The sequence below is a fragment of the Uncinocarpus reesii genome, genomic scaffold, assembly GCF_000003515.1.
Source record: "Uncinocarpus reesii 1704 scaffold_1 genomic scaffold, whole genome shotgun sequence".
In the NCBI taxonomy this organism is placed as follows: Eukaryota; Fungi; Ascomycota; class Eurotiomycetes; order Onygenales; family Onygenaceae; genus Uncinocarpus; species Uncinocarpus reesii.
Genome location: NW_003052500.1, coordinates 6,891,867 through 6,908,340, shown reverse-complemented (window position 1 = coordinate 6,908,340; position 16,474 = coordinate 6,891,867). Strand labels below are relative to the sequence as shown.

General features: G+C 50.6%; 7 protein-coding genes across 7 annotated transcripts; 2 read left to right on the top strand and 5 right to left on the bottom strand.

The window, feature by feature from the left end:
* Positions 1-141: 141 nt before the first annotated feature.
* UREG_02602 (uncharacterized protein) lies at positions 142-1,516 on the bottom strand (the record flags this gene model as incomplete). Its single annotated transcript, XM_002543040.1, has 2 exons — positions 142-961; positions 1,206-1,516. The coding sequence occupies 2 exons, from the start codon at positions 1,514-1,516 to the stop codon at positions 142-144; spliced, it is 1,131 nt and encodes a 376-aa protein (XP_002543086.1).
* Positions 1,517-2,468: 952 nt separating this feature from the next.
* UREG_02601 (cytochrome c heme lyase) lies at positions 2,469-3,581 on the bottom strand (the record flags this gene model as incomplete). The annotated part of the gene is made up of 2 exons (XM_002543039.1): positions 2,469-2,712; positions 2,794-3,581. The coding sequence occupies 2 exons, from the start codon at positions 3,579-3,581 to the stop codon at positions 2,469-2,471; spliced, it is 1,032 nt and encodes a 343-aa protein (XP_002543085.1).
* Positions 3,582-4,019: 438 nt separating this feature from the next.
* Positions 4,020-5,183, bottom strand: UREG_02600 (uncharacterized protein; the record flags this gene model as incomplete). Its single annotated transcript, XM_002543038.1, has 3 exons — positions 4,020-4,729; positions 4,847-4,961; positions 5,070-5,183. 3 exons carry the CDS (start codon positions 5,181-5,183, stop codon positions 4,020-4,022), a joined length of 939 nt encoding a protein of 312 aa, XP_002543084.1.
* A 2,533-nt stretch (positions 5,184-7,716) lies between these two features.
* UREG_02599 (ubiquitin-conjugating enzyme E2 6) lies at positions 7,717-8,667 on the bottom strand (the record flags this gene model as incomplete). The annotated part of the gene is made up of 3 exons (XM_002543037.1): positions 7,717-8,443; positions 8,500-8,579; positions 8,641-8,667. 3 exons carry the CDS (start codon positions 8,665-8,667, stop codon positions 7,717-7,719), a joined length of 834 nt encoding a protein of 277 aa, XP_002543083.1.
* A 313-nt stretch (positions 8,668-8,980) lies between these two features.
* Positions 8,981-10,766, top strand: UREG_02598 (uncharacterized protein; the record flags this gene model as incomplete). Its single annotated transcript, XM_002543036.1, has 4 exons — positions 8,981-9,010; positions 9,091-9,210; positions 9,290-9,476; positions 9,553-10,766. The coding sequence occupies 4 exons, from the start codon at positions 8,981-8,983 to the stop codon at positions 10,764-10,766; spliced, it is 1,551 nt and encodes a 516-aa protein (XP_002543082.1).
* Positions 10,767-11,457: 691 nt separating this feature from the next.
* Positions 11,458-12,287, top strand: UREG_02597 (uncharacterized protein; the record flags this gene model as incomplete). Its single annotated transcript, XM_002543035.1, has 2 exons — positions 11,458-11,577; positions 11,685-12,287. The coding sequence occupies 2 exons, from the start codon at positions 11,458-11,460 to the stop codon at positions 12,285-12,287; spliced, it is 723 nt and encodes a 240-aa protein (XP_002543081.1).
* A 504-nt stretch (positions 12,288-12,791) lies between these two features.
* Positions 12,792-15,159, bottom strand: UREG_02596 (uncharacterized protein; the record flags this gene model as incomplete). The annotated part of the gene is made up of 2 exons (XM_002543034.1): positions 12,792-15,050; positions 15,124-15,159. The coding sequence occupies 2 exons, from the start codon at positions 15,157-15,159 to the stop codon at positions 12,792-12,794; spliced, it is 2,295 nt and encodes a 764-aa protein (XP_002543080.1).
* Positions 15,160-16,474: the final 1,315 nt, after the last annotated feature.

Sequence of the window (16,474 nt, the reverse complement as noted above, 5' to 3'; positions counted from 1 at the left end):
CATCTCATTGGTGGAATCGGCTCAATATTTCTCCGAATATGGCTTACCTAGTATCGGGTACCATGAACAAAGGCTGATACGACTTGAATATCATTCCCGTTAAAAATGGCTATTAGCCTTGCCGAGCATACATTAACTAATTTATGGGAGACTGTCGGGATCATTTCCTCCCATGTACCTCCACAATCTGCTCAGCTCCCGAACCGTTCTCAGGCTTGCTATGGGGCTACCGGACATATCCTCGCTGATTGACAAACACCGTCCATCTTCTGTGGAAGATGCCTTTGCAGGAACGTTCAACACTTTGTGAATTAGCCGATTTCGAGCATGTGGCGTGGTTTCATCAACTTCAACGACTTGGTCTAGGAATCCGGGCTGCTCGCCTTCCTGCTGATCCCCCGGAACAGGAAACATGCAGTCGAGGTAGTGCTGATTTAACATGTGCCCTGTGATGTTTGTGCGAATGAATATCTTCCCTGCAAACTTGTTCTCCAAGATTGTACGAACATTGTACAAAATGCCCCATCGAGGAACTAGGTCTTCACCGTTGACATAATGCTCGATGTATGGGATAACTCCGGTACGAGGCGCACTGGAGCGGGGGTCAATTGCCCGGAGAGGATTGTTGAAGTAGGATGCTGCCGACCCGAACGTATATACCTCCAGCTTTGCCATATTTTCCGCAGGAAGGTCCGTAAACAGCAAATCCAGCACCATGGATACGATAATCCCTCCTTGAGAATGCCCAATCAGGACGATTTTGTCGATTTTTGGATCCACCAGCAACTTTTTCACATAGTCATATGTAAAACGGATGCTGTAGTTGTTGAACGAAAGTGATCGTTGAATGATGCATTCAAGCAAGTCGCCGATGAGTCCATATGTGGGATTATGGATGCCAATAATTGGCCTGCCGAAAATCTGAGCAAGGCAATCACAGTTTTGCTTAAGTCCGTAGCTTCTGTGTGCTGTTAGAACGGAATCAAAGGAGACACGCACTAGGGAGGACGGTGACCTACGATAGCAAGATCCCGTTGACGAATATCCACCGTTCATTCTTCCGTGTCGTGGGATGCCGGATACCGCCGTCTTCCAGGCTCGAATACAATGGACTTTTTCCCCGAAGCGGAGCACACAGTATCCATACCAGGCCCTGCAGTAATCCAGAAACAGGTACACTGAGCAGTCCAGGCAGTACGATGTACGATAGGCCCAATATCGTAAAAATCAGGAGCTCGAGACACGTCACGACCGCCAGAATGACCAGGTTGATCGGATTGAGGCCTTTGAGACTCAGCTCATCGCTACTCCGCCGTGATGATACTGGCCGAAACACGTTTGGGAGGAGAGGAAGCACCGAGATCAAGGTCCATACATCTCGGAACGTCAAGGACAGGGGAGTATTTCTCGCCGTGGGTGGGCTTGTGAAGGCGGCTTTGTCGATTTGTTCCGGGATATAGCAGACGCGAGACTCCCTTGCTGCGCGCTCTTCTGGCTGTGGAGTAGACGTCGACATTGGTGGACGTTATTCGCTATAAGCTGCTGGAGCTCCGTGTTTCTCCTTTCCTAGATCCGGCGCGAAGATCCCAAATAATGTCGGTAGATTATTGACCGGGCCAGAAACCACGGTAAGTGTTCTAACTTGCAAGGAAGTGTGTGGTTGCTCTCCTCGAGGTTCTCAGGTACTATTGACATATCAAAGTCGTCATAGCAAACTGTAGCCTGACTCGTCTCTCACTTCTTTGAAAAGAGGAGAACAACAACAAGGTAATTATGCACTGGGATGCCCACCTAACAATATGCTTTTATCAAGGCAGTGTTATAAGCTTACCATGACATCAATATTGTAGATGTGGAAGTCTTGTCAGAGCTTCATTGACAATCATACGGCTAGAAGTAACAGTGAAAGGTCCCGGCACTGAGAGAATCTATGCACATGAGCTGCAGGATCAGCTTCGTCAGCCTTGTTGATCATTTTAGCTCTCCCAGATCCCTATTTAAAGATAAACTGTCCATGTGATGACATTCGCCCCATGTGACCATCAAGCGCATGTTGCCAGATGTACCCTGGGATGTAATTATATGAACTACTTCAGCTAACAGCCCTATACTCATACAAACAAGAAAAGAAGTAAAGAGAGGAGAACCAGACCATCCCGCCATTGCCATGCACCCAAATCCAGTAAAATAGTCGAAGCTTTTGCAACAAGTTCAGAGAGTCATTATACAAGCCAGCTTTTGACTGGAACCAGGAGAAACTTGTAGCAAGATTTAGACAAACCTGATAGCATGCTCCCAAACAGAAAAAGCAACAGCACCCTCATAGCCTGAAAATATTTAAACAATGTGAAAATCAGATGAGAAGCTCAGAGATGTTATGTTCTTCTTCGTGCGCCCCATGGACCTCCCTGTGGTCGGACAAACCGCACTCAGAGCAATGATCAACATAACATTCCCCGGTGTCGTTTTTAACGTGATTCTCTCACAGGGCCGCCGCTGGCTCGCCACCAAACATCGCCGCCCCATTTTAGCAGCCGCTCGGCGGCCGCAGTAGGCGTATCAACTGCAGGCCTAATGTCGAGATAAAATACCGGCTCGCCGGTTGGTTCAGGCGGGCCGGAATAGAAATCGATCACGTAGCGAACTTCTTTCGGTCCGGACGGGGTTTCCCGTAAGACATACCAGTCATGACGATCGAATGGCGGAGGCGTACTATCAAATTCAAAACGACAAACAATTAGCCAAAGCCCAAGCCACTCAAAAATCAAGCCATTTTTATGCGAGGTCCCTTACCCATATTTCGCCGGATACACCCACCCCATCAGCTGCAACATCGACGCCTTTGGCGTTCTCTCCTGCGGCCGTCCCATAAACCTCACAAGTCTCGGCTGCTGATTCGATGCACCCATCATTCTCTCCTTCTCCAGCTCCATCTCCAAATTCTCCGAGCCCCGTCGACATTTCTCCCATCCACTCTTCAAGCCTTGCGCGAAGATATTCTCCCACTGCACAATCTCCTGCCACGCACCCTCGTTGAGAAAGTTATGCACCGCAACCATCGACTCCACCGCGTCTTGCGGCGTATCCGTATATCCCTTGCGCAACATGGCATTATACATCTGCTGCGGCGACGGATACTCCCAGTTCCCCCCCGCGCCGTCTGCGCGAGGGATAGAAGAAGGTTCCCGCTCGACGGGCAAGTCGACAGTCTGGTTCGGCGCGCGAGCCTGCGAAATGCTGGCGAACATGTAATTCAAAGGATTTAGTTTTGATAGTGTTGATCTCTGCTCTTCGGCGGGTGGAGCGGGAGGAGGCGGAGCGGAAGCGCTCGACGGCGAGAGGGGAGGGACGTAGAACGGGGAATCGGAGGCGCGAACTGGACATGAGGATGGTGATTGTTCTTGCTTTGGGGTATTATGCATTACTGGGCATGCGGACTTTGAATGGAGTTTACTGTCAGCGATCTGGACTGGAGTGGGACGCGCAGCAAGGGAGCTTACCGGCTTGGAAGGGGATGGAGGCATCTGGCTTTGCACGACGGGAGCATTCCCGGTTGAAGGTGAAGCCCAGAACCATCCCATCCTGACTATTTAGCACAAAATATCAATCTCTGTATTTCAAATGAGTAAGGTAACATTGATCTTGAAAGGCTTTCGAGCTGCAACAAAAAAATAATCTTTCATTAGTGAGAATTTCACGTGATATGACGATATGAATTCAAACCCCGTGAACTGCAACTATACCAGAAGATATAATGTATGTATTTTTTACAGGAACGGATGGAATAGAATAAAGACCTTGAAGAGTATAATATTGTGTCTTTTGTATGAGACCATATCACTGCCCTATCCCGAAATAAGGAGAAACCGAACAACCTCATTAATTACGTAGTTACCCAATGCCAGCCAAATCATTCACATCCAAACCGGTCCAAATGTCGCCCATATTAACAAACCGCTCACTGTATATGAATATTCTCCAGGTGCGCCACCCCAATGTACAAGGCAAGCCGCTAACAATCAATCCTCTTCCGTCACAATCCACATGGACATGGCGTCCCTCCATATCCTCTTCCAAATAGGCGCATGAAAACTCGGCACATAGATGTATCCGCGCATGACTTCTTCAACTTCGTTCCAATCCTTCCAGCCTCGCAGCATTGAAATGTGTTTGAGTCTATGCAAGAACCACGGCCGTTCTAACTGGACACCTTCAGGCTGTACACCAACAAAAGCGGCCCAGGCAAGCATGTCAAGCAGGTCATCGGCCAGTCTAGTCGGCTTATCTGGAGAACATCTCTCAAGCGCCAGCTTAGTGTGAGTTGTTATGGCTCTTCCCACGCCAGAGTTTGGCGGAGCCACCACGCAGTTATAGCCGATATAGCACAACGTGGCGAGTCGAGCGACGTTTTCGACAGGTGGTATATTTAGATCGAATTCCGTACCGGTCTTGCTGAATATCCGATATGGATAGTCTAGGAGCTCATGCTCCAATTCATGTACACGAAGACGGAAGAGTTCAAGTTCTTCACTTGTAAGGCCAACGCGATCTTCGCGGTTAAAATTTTCGAAGAATATCATTTCACGAGTTTTGTCAATCGCAACCTTTAGTGTATCGCTTAGGTACGGGGAATTTCGTAATTTAGATGTTACGATCCTCAGCGGAGACCTTGAGGGTGGGAAAACGCGGTCCGCCATCCGACGAGGAGTTGGTTGTGTTTCCCACGTTACTGGGTAGAACGGGCGGCGCATCAGCCCGCATGCAATTTTAACATCAGACCTAGAATCTCCCATTAGACGCTACTTCAATAGAACGTTGACCCAGGAGGCTACTCGCATTAAAACACCGGCCAGAGTGGGGGTTGCCTCAAGGTTCGGCGCGGTCACTCCTCCTCTGTAATCCACCATTTTCTTTAGACCGTCAAAATGTATCTGGGCTTCGGTGAAAAAACCAACAGTGACCTATATCCCTCATCAAGTTAGCCAACACGCAACTTCAACGGTAGTAGAGACACCAAAGGTTGAAGTAGGCGCAATCTGCTCAATCGACTAAAAGGCGCGCGCACTCACGGCAGCAGTGATAAGGAAAAGTGACATCTCAAAAGCAGATTCATCGGCAGCTGTCTCAGGGTTCTGCATTTTCGCATTCATTTCTCTTATAGCTTGTGCCTTCATGAGATACATGTCGGAATCCGGAACAACTCGGTTGTCAAGGCTCGAATACTCAACTACCTCCGGTCGAAGGATAGCTCTATGAGCCGCCGCTAAGCTGAGGTGCGCAAAAAAGGGGCCAGGGTTGTCGGCTCCGCCCGCAATTAACGATCGCACCCTGTAACTGACTTCGTGAGGGTGTTTGGCCTCGAGCGGAAATGTCATGGGGATCATTACCGACGTCACTTTGTCTAGTAAGCGATAGCCACAATAGGACATGATTGTAACGCTTTAGAATGAAAGTGGTGAAGTGGAAGAATCTATGGAAAGGGGGAAACACTAGCTCTAGCTTCCTTCTCACCAAGAAGAAAAAAAATGGAAACGTAGCCCATCCGATCGTCAGCCAAACAAGGCAGTCCATCGGATTTCGGTATAGTTTGGAGTGTAAAGAACAATGATATCAGAAATTCGAATTCTTCCACTAGTAACAAGGACGAGGGATCCTAATGTTTGAAAAAAGCATTCAAAAATCAAGCATTGGAAGAAAGAGGAGGGAAAGCAGAATAAAAGGTTGTGCACTACTTACAGTGTTTCAGGATGTTGTTGATGGCAGGCCTGAGATCCTCTGAGCCTGGCAAATTCCAAAAGGGATCAAAGAGGTACAGGCCGGGTTCCGACAAGGGACTTAGAAGGTGGTTGGATCGGGATGCATTTATTAATCTCCATGAAGGTGGCCTCCTTGACCTGGTAGGCAATACCATAGTTATTCCAGTATCAGGCGAAGAGTTCGAAGGGGAGCTGGCCGTCTCAGTGCGGGAATCTGTAGACTGTTCGCCAACATTTGCCTGGCCCTTTTTTTCCCGTTTTGAGACCCGTTTAAGGCCAGCAAGGCGTTCTCGCCGGCGGACATCGCGCATCACATGGGATCGAATCGCCTTTCTGGCGTTTGCATCTTTGATGCGCTTGGAAGCCAGGTTATCATCATGGTCGATGAAGGTAAATGACGGTAGGTCGTGAGCAGGGATTGGTTTTTTCGAGCCTAGACCAGTTGGAGAGACAATTCCAGGTTAGTCGAAACGCAGATATTACAGTCTATGGTGGTGGGAAAGGAACATCAATTAATATCTTGAATTTTTGTTCCCGAGATGTATAGATGCAAGCTTTGATAAAGTTATCGAAGCCCCACAGAATCAATGGATCCCTGTCGCGGCAAATAGGCTGGAACAGCATATTTATTCCCGGGGAGGGAGCAAGTGATGCCAGCTGTAGGGCACAAGATGCATGTCAGAAGCAGGCGAGTGTGTAACCAGTAATAACAACAGGGATCAGAAAACGGTTAGAGGAGAAGATCAGGCACAAAACCGGCGCTCAACACGAGGATTTTAGCCGAGGGAACAAAGAAAGCAACACAGCCAAATATGCAAAACTGCACCTACAGCGAGCTTGACTGGGAGCGTTCAGCGGCGCCGCAGAGCCACTCCTTTCCTTGCTCGACTGGTCCATCTCAGCCCAGGCCAGATGGAGGGGAGGCGAGGAAACCCCAGGTCAGCCAAGGCCCAGGTTATGCAGCAGCGATACGTTCCTTGCGGTTTCTCAGGCCGGATGGTGGACGGCAACTGACTGGCAGCCGGCCATGCGGCCTCCTTTGGGGGTGAGTGGGAAAATTCGCCGGTTGGAACTTGGGGGTGTGCAGCGCGGGAGATGCGCACGGCTAGAGAGGCCTGCGATAGCCCTAAGAGGAGTAGTGCATGGGAGGCGAAACAACGCGGCTGCTGGGGAACAGGCCGGATCCAGGAGTGTGGGTTGGACTAAACAGCAGATGGATGGTGGGACTCGCGACGGTGCAGGATGGATGAATAATAACGGGCGATGCGAATGTTGGGATTTCGTTCGCAGATGGCGAGGCTGGAGTGAAGATCGCATGGCGCTGACTCGCTGGCAGCGAGCAACAGACTTTGCTTTTTCTCTTTGCCTGAACAGCACCAAGCGACAGGCAGAAGGGAAGAGAATTGACGCTGGTGCAGAGGTTCTCCAGCGCTTAACGCGGGCTCGACGCCCAGCACTATTTTTCGAACATTTGCCCAATTGGGATATTCGAGACTCGGCCGCTTCACCAGTGGCCAAGCCAGTCAAAAGGCCGGTCGCATTCTCGTAATCGCGATATTAGTTGGGCCAGAAGGCAATCTACATTTGGAACTCGATTAAATGGGTTCTATCTCTGCGATATCATGGGCCATCCCACTGATTGAGGGTCTATGTATGTAGCGGCCGTCTCGAACCCTCTTGGCTCCGGCGCAGTAAAAAAGAAAAGAAAAGAAAATATTAAGAACAGTTCATCTCGAATCCGCCAAGGCAGGCCATAACGCCAGATTTCTCAAGTGCCAGTCGCTGAAATTCAAAGCCATTCCCATCGCCCATTCCCAAACCAATGAATTATCCCATAAGAGAGCCCTGCTGCATATAATCATGTGGAAATGACGGCATGTTGCCGCTCCAGTTCCCAGCGATGCCCGGTCAGCAAGTGGAAAAAGAATAAATGTCCTGTCAAGCGAAAGGGTGAGCGACTCTAGGCACGAATGTCATCGAACAGTCGTGCCAACAGAGCGTATCCCAGAACCATCAACACTCCAACCCACACCTTGTGTCGACGGAACCAGCTCTGGCCAACATCACGCGCGACCTGACCCCCTTCCATGACCGCGCCCAAACCGGCAGCGCTCCCGACCGGACGGCGACGTAGTGCGCTGGTTTCGGGGGAGCAGCTTGTAGTAGCGGCGTTGGGGTCGGGGAGGACCTGACCGGTCGCGATATCGATATGATTATCCTTCATCCAAGTCCAGTTCTCCTCGTCCAACTCCGCCCACTCCGCTCGAAACTTTTTGCCTCCATCGCCCGCTTTGATATTTGCAATGCCCTTGATAGTGGAAGTCACGCCCGGAACCGACTTGACATGAGAACCCCCGCCGGTCGAATTCCACCATCTTGAACGAGCTGCGAGCAGTTTGCGTTCCCCGTCAGATGCGCTCACACTGCCCGTCGTCATTTCTTCGCTATTCATAAAGGACATCAGTCCTATCAGAATGGTCGACACCTCCCAGGCGGGGTTAAACGACTTGGGGTGGAAATCGCTGATACTGAGACAAAGTCGGGATGAGGGCTGGAATCGACCGCTGGGGGTGTGCATGCGGATAGCAGGCGGAGCAAAGGGATAGTCTGGTGGGAATATCAATGTCCCCCAGTATTGGCCATTTTCATACGGTGTCTGTGGAGGACCTGTAAGGATATAATGCCACCTGCACAGGGTTGTGAGCAGAAATGACTCTGTAAGGAGGGGGCTGCGCTTCCTCACTCTAGAATGTTTGACTCTGAAGGATGAGCAACAATATAAGGAGGGGGGTTCTTTTGGATGTTTTGGTATTCACGCGTCAGCTAGAAACAGAACTGTTAGCGGTCTCTGCTCCCATTTGCTGTTGCGATGATGCCTTCTCACCCGCTTGGTTGCGGCCTTGGTCGCCATGATGATAGAGCAACGAGGGGTGCGCGAGAGATGTAGCAAGTTAACGACAGTCTCAAACTCCCAGAGACAGGCTTTTCAGATTTTTAATCCTCCTCCAGAAGAAGCCAACAAAGAAACAAGAACCAGCGAAAACGAAGAGGAGGTGAAGGATGAATGAACTGCGGTGCAAGAGAATCCAATGTGTTTCCTTATGAAGTTGGCCAAGCTGGGTGTCACGTGCCCTCCACGAAGCCATCGGGTGTTTTGTCAAAGACGGAATATCGCATCAAGAACTGGGAGCTGGTGCAGATTGTGAGCCATTGACAAGGCCGAAATGGCTTCCCCACTCCAAGACGATGAAGGCGTACGTGATGATCCCGAGTGCCACTGTATTGCTTCTCTACGAACTGCCATTGCATTTACTGACGGCTCTGCACCGCCTAGATTTTCGAGCGGCTTCGGAAACACAACGAGGACCCAAAGGTCTTGGAGGAAAGGCAGCAAGCTGTGAATGACAGAGTCCATGCGATATACCAAAAGGCGCAAACCCGATTGGCAGAGTTGGTGCGGAAACCCAGCCAGACTTTAGCCTTCCCTGTTGCTTCGAATAATGCGGTCCTTGAGCTAATATCGTCCGGAGTAGATCGACCAAAACTCCACCTTGCCATGTACCATTTCGTCCGTCCAAGTCCTCAATGCCTCACGCACTCGAAAAGGCTTCCTGGAGAGGGTGCTTAGCCCCCTGTTAAGTTCGAATAGGGACCATCCGTACACCCTTGCCGAGGCCCTCCAGGAAGTCGGCGCTTGCACTGATAAACTACACAAATTCGGTAAGCTGGATCGGGCACAGCCAATTTCCGCGATGGTGGCTACGTGCGGTGGACATGGAATAATTTAGGTCTACAGACATCTTCCAGCAGCCGATATCCGTGTACTTGGATAAACCTTCCCAGACTGATCCGTCCACAACGCCAACCGATTTGGATGTCTACTTATCCGTCAAGGAGCGGTCTCGATTCCTTCTCAAAACCGGCACCGATCTTGGAAATGCGGAGGGTTCTGCCTACGCAAATGCTCTATGGAGGAATATATTTGGTGGTGCCGAATCATTGAACATCAATGCCTCGTTAGGTACCCGGACAAGGTCAGCCTACCAGGCGACCTTTGAAACACCCCTGCTCAGCGACCCGGATTTTCGATTTGAACTTGGTGCTCTTGCAAGCGATACACAGAAATCATGGGCCAGTCATGAGGAGGCGGTCAAGGGCGCATGGAGCAGGCTTCGCTGGATGAGCACTGCTGGACATCGTCATGAGCTGGGGCTGAATGGGTTTTGGCGGCAGGTTACCAATCTTGCCAGCAACGCTTCACCATCTGTACGCGAAAATGCCGGCGACAGCGTCAAAACAAGCATTTCACACACCTGGGTCAGAGACCTACGAGATAATCCCATCCTCCCTTCAAGTGGCATCTACGCCAAAACGCTAAATGAGTTAGCAGGATGGGGCCCATTGAAAGGTGACGTCTCGTTCTGGAAATCGGAGATAGAGACACAGCTTGCGGCACCGGTACCCATTCCTGGACTCAAGAGGGACAGTGGTATCAGTTTCACGACAAGCTTCCGCGCTGGTCTCCTTTATCCATTGGGTTTAGATTCGAGCTCCAAGCCTCAGCTCTCTCGGGTAAACGACCGGTTCCAGTTAGGAGGTCCAACTGATGTACGAGGTTTCAGGATTTCAGGTCTTGGTCCCCGTGAAGGCCCAGATGCGCTAGGCGGCGACGTTTACGCTGCTGGCAGTGCCAATCTGTTGTTCCCCCTTCCACGCGTTGGCGCCGACAAGCCATTCCGGCTCCAAGCCTTTGTAAATGCCGGACGGCTATTAGCGCTCAAAACGCCGCAAGGAGGAACCCCGAACTCACCCCAAGAGGTGCGGGAGAGCATGGCAAGCACTATTTCAGAGCTTGCGAACGGTCTTCCCAGTACAGCAGCTGGCATCGGGCTGGTATACGCCCATCCCGTGGCGAGGTTTGAATTGAATTTCTCCTTGCCTCTCGTTTTGCGGAAGGGAGAGGAGGGTAGGAAAGGCTTGCAGCTTGGTATTGGGATCAGTTTCTTGTAAAACATACTGTCCACTTGTACTTTAAAATCTAGATGAGCGCAAAAAAGCTATTTTGCTGGTGCCTGAGTCTATGAAGCTCTAGTCATAGGTAGTCACGCTGCGACATTCTGTCCAAATGAGGTGAAAACATAGCTCAAGAGAATATTGTTTTTATAACGGCACTTGTCCCCAGGGAGAATGGAGAAGGCAATTGGAATTATTGTGGTTCTTTGCTTCATCTCAAAAGGGGCCACTTTTCAAGTTTGACATGGACGCCCTATTCGCTTTCACCACCAACGACCACAAGTCAGCAACATTGCTCCAAAATTTCGTCAATCACAACCAGCCATCTGTCCTGAAAGCTAATAAGGATCTTTACCGATAATATACACCATTTGCAATTACACCCATAACCCTCTCATCTAGCAACCGCATTCGTTTTCCACCCGTCAGACCTCGGCCGCAAATGGCCCAATTCTACTCCCAGCAGCCGCAACAGCCCTACGGCGCCCATCCCCAACAATCCGCGCAGAACCTCCAATTCTACCCTACTTCATACACATCTGTCTCCGGGCACACGACGCCATCGCAAGCAACGTATGGCGGATATGGTATGCCGCCTACTTCAGCCCCGGCGTTTCCTGTCGGTGGCGGAGCAGGTGGATATGGAGGGAGCGGTTATGGGAGCTCAGCGGCGGGTGTGAGTGGGAGGATGGGCGAACAGGGTGGTTTAAGGACGGGGTGGCTTGCTGCGTTTGGGACGGAGGGATATGAGGGAGAGCCGCCGTTGTTGGAGGAGTTGGGGGTCAATTTTGACCATATCAGAATGAAGGTGAGTAGCTTTGATAACTCGAGTTTCCAAGCTTGACTGTGCCGACTGTGGTTTTGTTATTCCGTTTAAAAGATCCCAGGGTCGCTAATCATATCTTGCCTATCTAGACGCTTACCGTTTTGAATCCCTTTGCCCGCATTGACCAGCACCTAATGGACGACAGCGATCTCTACGGCGCCCTCCTTTACATCCTGCTCTACGGCACATTCCTTTTGCTGTCCGGAAAAGTATTTTATGGCTATATTTACGGTGTAGCCGTTTTTGGCACCGTCGCTTTGCACGTCATTCTCAGCCTCATGTCTCCCACACTCGATCACATATCCTCAAATCCAGCCGACATCTCAGGCGCCGATCCCAGCGCGTACCATCCGCACCACAAGACAAATACCAATGCGGGACACTTCTCATCCACGTTAACATTCCCCCGTTCCGCTAGCGTATTGGGATACTGCTTCCTCCCGCTGGTCCTCACGAGCTTAGTGGGCATTCTCATTCCGATGGACACCATGTTTGGGTACCTCCTGACCTCTGCCGCTGTGGGGTGGTGCACCTACAGTAGCTCCGGGATGTTTTGCGCCGTGGCAAGGATGAGGGGAATGAGAGCTCTAGTAGCGTATCCGCTGGCCCTTTTCTATGTGGTGTTTGGAATTATGGGCATTTTCTCGTCGAGGGGAAGTGGTACTTTGGCAGCGAAAACCGCGGGCACCTGAAGAAATGAAAATGTCTTTTATCTTGATGGATTTTTCGTTCGATTACGGGGCTGTGACGGTGTACACATCGCGTCTGGCCGAAGTTGACTTGCTTTTCCAAGAAAAGCAATCACGAAGCCGTTTAATCTATGCTGGCAGGTGTAAATGAGCCCAAGGACGCCGCATTATGGGGGCCGGTCCGGTGGCGGAAGACGGGAATTCGAGGGGACAAGTTGAGGACATTATGATTATTGGGGTTCATGATATGTATGTATGTACAGTGCCTATTCTCTTGTTATTGGGAATCCCAGCAATTGGTATTTCTATATGCAAAATATACACAAAGTTTGTACGCTGGTCATTGCTCTTTCGCCATTCTTCCAAACCTCGGAAGATATGCCAACAGTCCCAGAGTGCTACTCTGTAACTAATCTATCAATGATGAGCTCGTAGTCGTAAATTCATCACAAATCGCCCGATGATGCCATCTCCGTAAAATCATTAGATATACACCAGTCATTTCAACTAACTTCCGCCTCCAAGCTTCTCGCCCTTTTTTGGGGCCCAATTCCTCAGCCAATCCCTTGCTTTATCAATATTGCCGCCGACCTCCTGAACCGCCGCAACAGCCCAGCCCAGTTGATATCCCGCCTCCGACGCAAGTAATTCCGCCAGCTTCCTCCGCGTCTGATTATTCTCATCAGTGCAAAAATACAGAGGCGCTGTATTCTCTCCTTCTCGCTCTGACAGTGGGATCGAAACGGCGTTGATCAAAGGCTTGACAAGGCCGAGTGCTTCTTTCCCCGACACAACGCTTATTCCCATGTTCGATCGACCTGTTTTGCAGTATTCGTTGCGACACCAAGGTTTGCCGCAGCCGCTGAGCATCTGAGACAAGTACCGGCGTTCGATGCGTCGTCGTAACGCTTTCCCTTCTGGATCGTAGAGGTCGACGTATAGCGGGCCGAAGCAGACGTTGCATAGGCCCAGGGAGTTGGTTGCAACTCGACGTCTTTTCAGAGGATCTTCAAGCGTAGTGCAGCAATTAGGGTTCTTGCATATTTGGGGAGGTGGTCGGGAGAGACGCTCAAGGTCATGGTGGCGAAGGTGAGTATTCATGTCTCGAAGTCGGATTATTCTATTGCATAAATGGCACTCTGTGGTGCGGGTGCCATCAACGAATTCATGGGGGGTCAAATTTGTGTGGAGAACTTCCGGATCAAGGACGTCGGGATCACCGTCACCTTGTTGAGGAACTACAAGGTGACAGAATTGGCAAAGGATGGGTTTCTGAGGGCAGGTTGTGGTGCGGTGATGGGCCAAATCAGGAGTATTGCGGGCAATAAAGGGGCATCCCTTACAGGCCTGCTCGACATGGAAAATGGAATTATGCTTGCGTTTGCTATATTCATCATTTCCATGGGCTTCGTCATACAGACAATGCCAGTGATTTTGCCATTCTTCAGATCGCTTCTGAAAAACCTTTTGGCATTTGGAGCACAACGTATTGTTCCGAAGACAAAAGTTTTCATGTAAGATGGCGGTTCTTTTCGGAACCCACTGATGGCAGTTCGTGCACTGTTCCTCATCAGCATGCTGGGAACTAGGCCCACTGTCTGAAGCCTCTGGCTGGTCCTCTCTAGCTGACGTCGTAGCCTGGAGGGAAAAGCCCCAGGTCTGATTTTCTGTTGCTGTCCATTCTTCTGGCTGACGCGCGAGTATGGATATGTGAATCGCCTCCGCGCCCTCCAGCTCCACGTTGGTGGGCTGAATCCGGATACGCTTTGGAAACTCGCTCGACAAATCACCAAAAACATGTTCGTCATCCCGGGGCCGATTCCTCTGCCGGGCTCCAAATGGACTGACGAATATATCGATGTTTGCGCCCTCCGCCACATCCAATTCTATATCAATAGGCTCCGAGCGGCTCCAATCCAGCAGCTCATAGTCCACGAATTGGCCGGCGACGAGCTCACCACGAACCGGCTTCCCAAGCTGCAACTTTCCGCCTTTGGCCAAAAGCTTCGAATTCAGCCTCTCTTTTCGCCTCCTTTCTGATTCCCGAGCTTGCTCCTCGTCCAGCGGCACTATATCAACTTCCAAGTCCGTATCGACAATACAGATAGCGTTGCCCTCTGGCAATATTTTGTCCACAAGAAACTGAAATACCTCGTTGGGTCGTCCAGGGACCGGCAGCGGTTCTCCTACGCTCAAGGTTGTAAAATTTGCCCCGAGAGATCGCTCCAACAGCGCCTTCCAATCGTCGGTGTCGTACCCGGCTTCCAAGGGCCGTAACCGCACATACGTTCCCTTGGGAAGCTGTACAACATGAACAGTAACTCTAGGAGGGCTTTGAGGCGCTAAACCTTGCTCGCTTCCGGCCGGTTCGCTTCGTTCGTGTTCCGGGAGCGTGGAATCCGACTCGAAATCCGACGCTTGAATTCCAAGGCTCTGCAGTAGTAAGGGGCTTAGAGACACCTCACTTTCTTCAGCGGAGAATTCAAGTATGCCTGAATAAACAACGCGCCCGTTTGCGGGGTTCACAATTCGAAAAGTGAGAGGGTGCGGAAGCTCGTGGCTGTGGGCGTGAGCCCCATCGTCGGGTTCCGAGAAGGAGACGGAGGAGGAATGAGGTCGGGAGGGAGATACGGCTGGAAAAGCAGCGAGAATACCCTCAAGCGCAGAAGGCGGGAGACATATCTTGTCACCTCGGAGCTTCTTCAAGGACCGTGTAGGCGGCGCAACAGAGTACGAGGCGGACCATTTCAGTGAGCTCTCCATGAGCTAAAGCCAGGAACTGCTGCAACAAGTAAAAGTTCGTGAGAAAGAAAGCGTTAGAGCACGATTTCGGCCTCACCACCCTTGACGGAGGCCTGCTGTCTGGTCGCGACATGCTGCCGCTGGTTCAGGCGCTTTCCAGAAGCATCTGAATGGGATGATGTAATCACACATGGACGGGTAGTTTGCGCTGTTTGCATATCAGCCTTACTAAGCGAACCTAAGTTATGGTTGGGAGAACAATATATGGCTTTATCCGAAGTGTTTATATTAGGGGCCAATATCTATTGGTTACGGTGTTGGATGAAGCAGTCAGTCGAAACTCGGTTCATGACACGCATAAGCATTCCCAAAGTTCAAAACCAAGCCATCACAATGCAGTTCGGAGGGAAAATGAACTTAAAATGCAAAAATCGCCAAAGACAGAGAGAAAGAGGTAAAACTGGAAACTTCTGGGTGGAAATGCCGATGCCGAAGGACAGAGATTGAATATTTGCAACCAGTCTTCGTCAGGGGCTCCGGCCTTTTAGTTGAACCGATTAGCGCAGTATGGGCAAACTCCCTGGCGAGTCCCCATAGGTATTTCTTCCAAAGGTTCCGGACAATTGCCTCTGGGGCACTTTTCGACGCCAAGAGGGGCTTTATGGCCGCAGCCACTATAGGTGAGGATTAGAATCCAACACATCACTTCTGGGTTCAAGATATGGCGCGGGACGGTAGTAATCGGCAAGTTTAACAACGTTGAGTTGGGGATCCGGATATGGTTTCGGATTGGGTTTGGGGCCTAAATTCGACAAGGTCTCGAAGAGCAGCAGGGCTTGCGGATAGATAGGTAGACAGGGAAGCTTGTTTGGGATGTCCATTTCAGAGCTTGAAAAGTTTGGCGCATCTTTATACACCTCAGTAGACAATGCATGGATGCACGGATGGAAATGCCCACTGTTTCCTTTCTGGCGGTCTTAGTGAAAGAGTAAGAGAAAGGCGACAATATTGCCCTGTTCGCTCCCGCTTGACAAAGCCCTTTGCAGAAACAAGCCAAGTATCAATCATCTTTCGCCAGAGGCCCCCAGGGAGCAGGCACTCTGCGGAAGAAGCGAGTCAGGCTCTGGGCCTGGATTGACGGCCTGATGACTGCGGCCTTAGGAAAGAAAGCATTTTCTGAGATTTCTCCCATTGGAGGTTGGCTGTCAACGCATGGCCTCCTGAGATCCATGAATCACACAGCGAGATAGCCGCACTAGAAAGGAGCCATGCCATTGGCAGGCCATTGTCCCTCTGCATCGTGTAGACTGCTCGAGCACCAGGGTGCATTTGGCATTGGAAATCATCGAGTAAACGAAAACCGCGGAAAGCAGTGTTGATGGAGGAAATCAAAGGGGTCAGTGGATTAGTCATAGGCAGGAATTATTTGACCAATAGAAGCAGGAGAC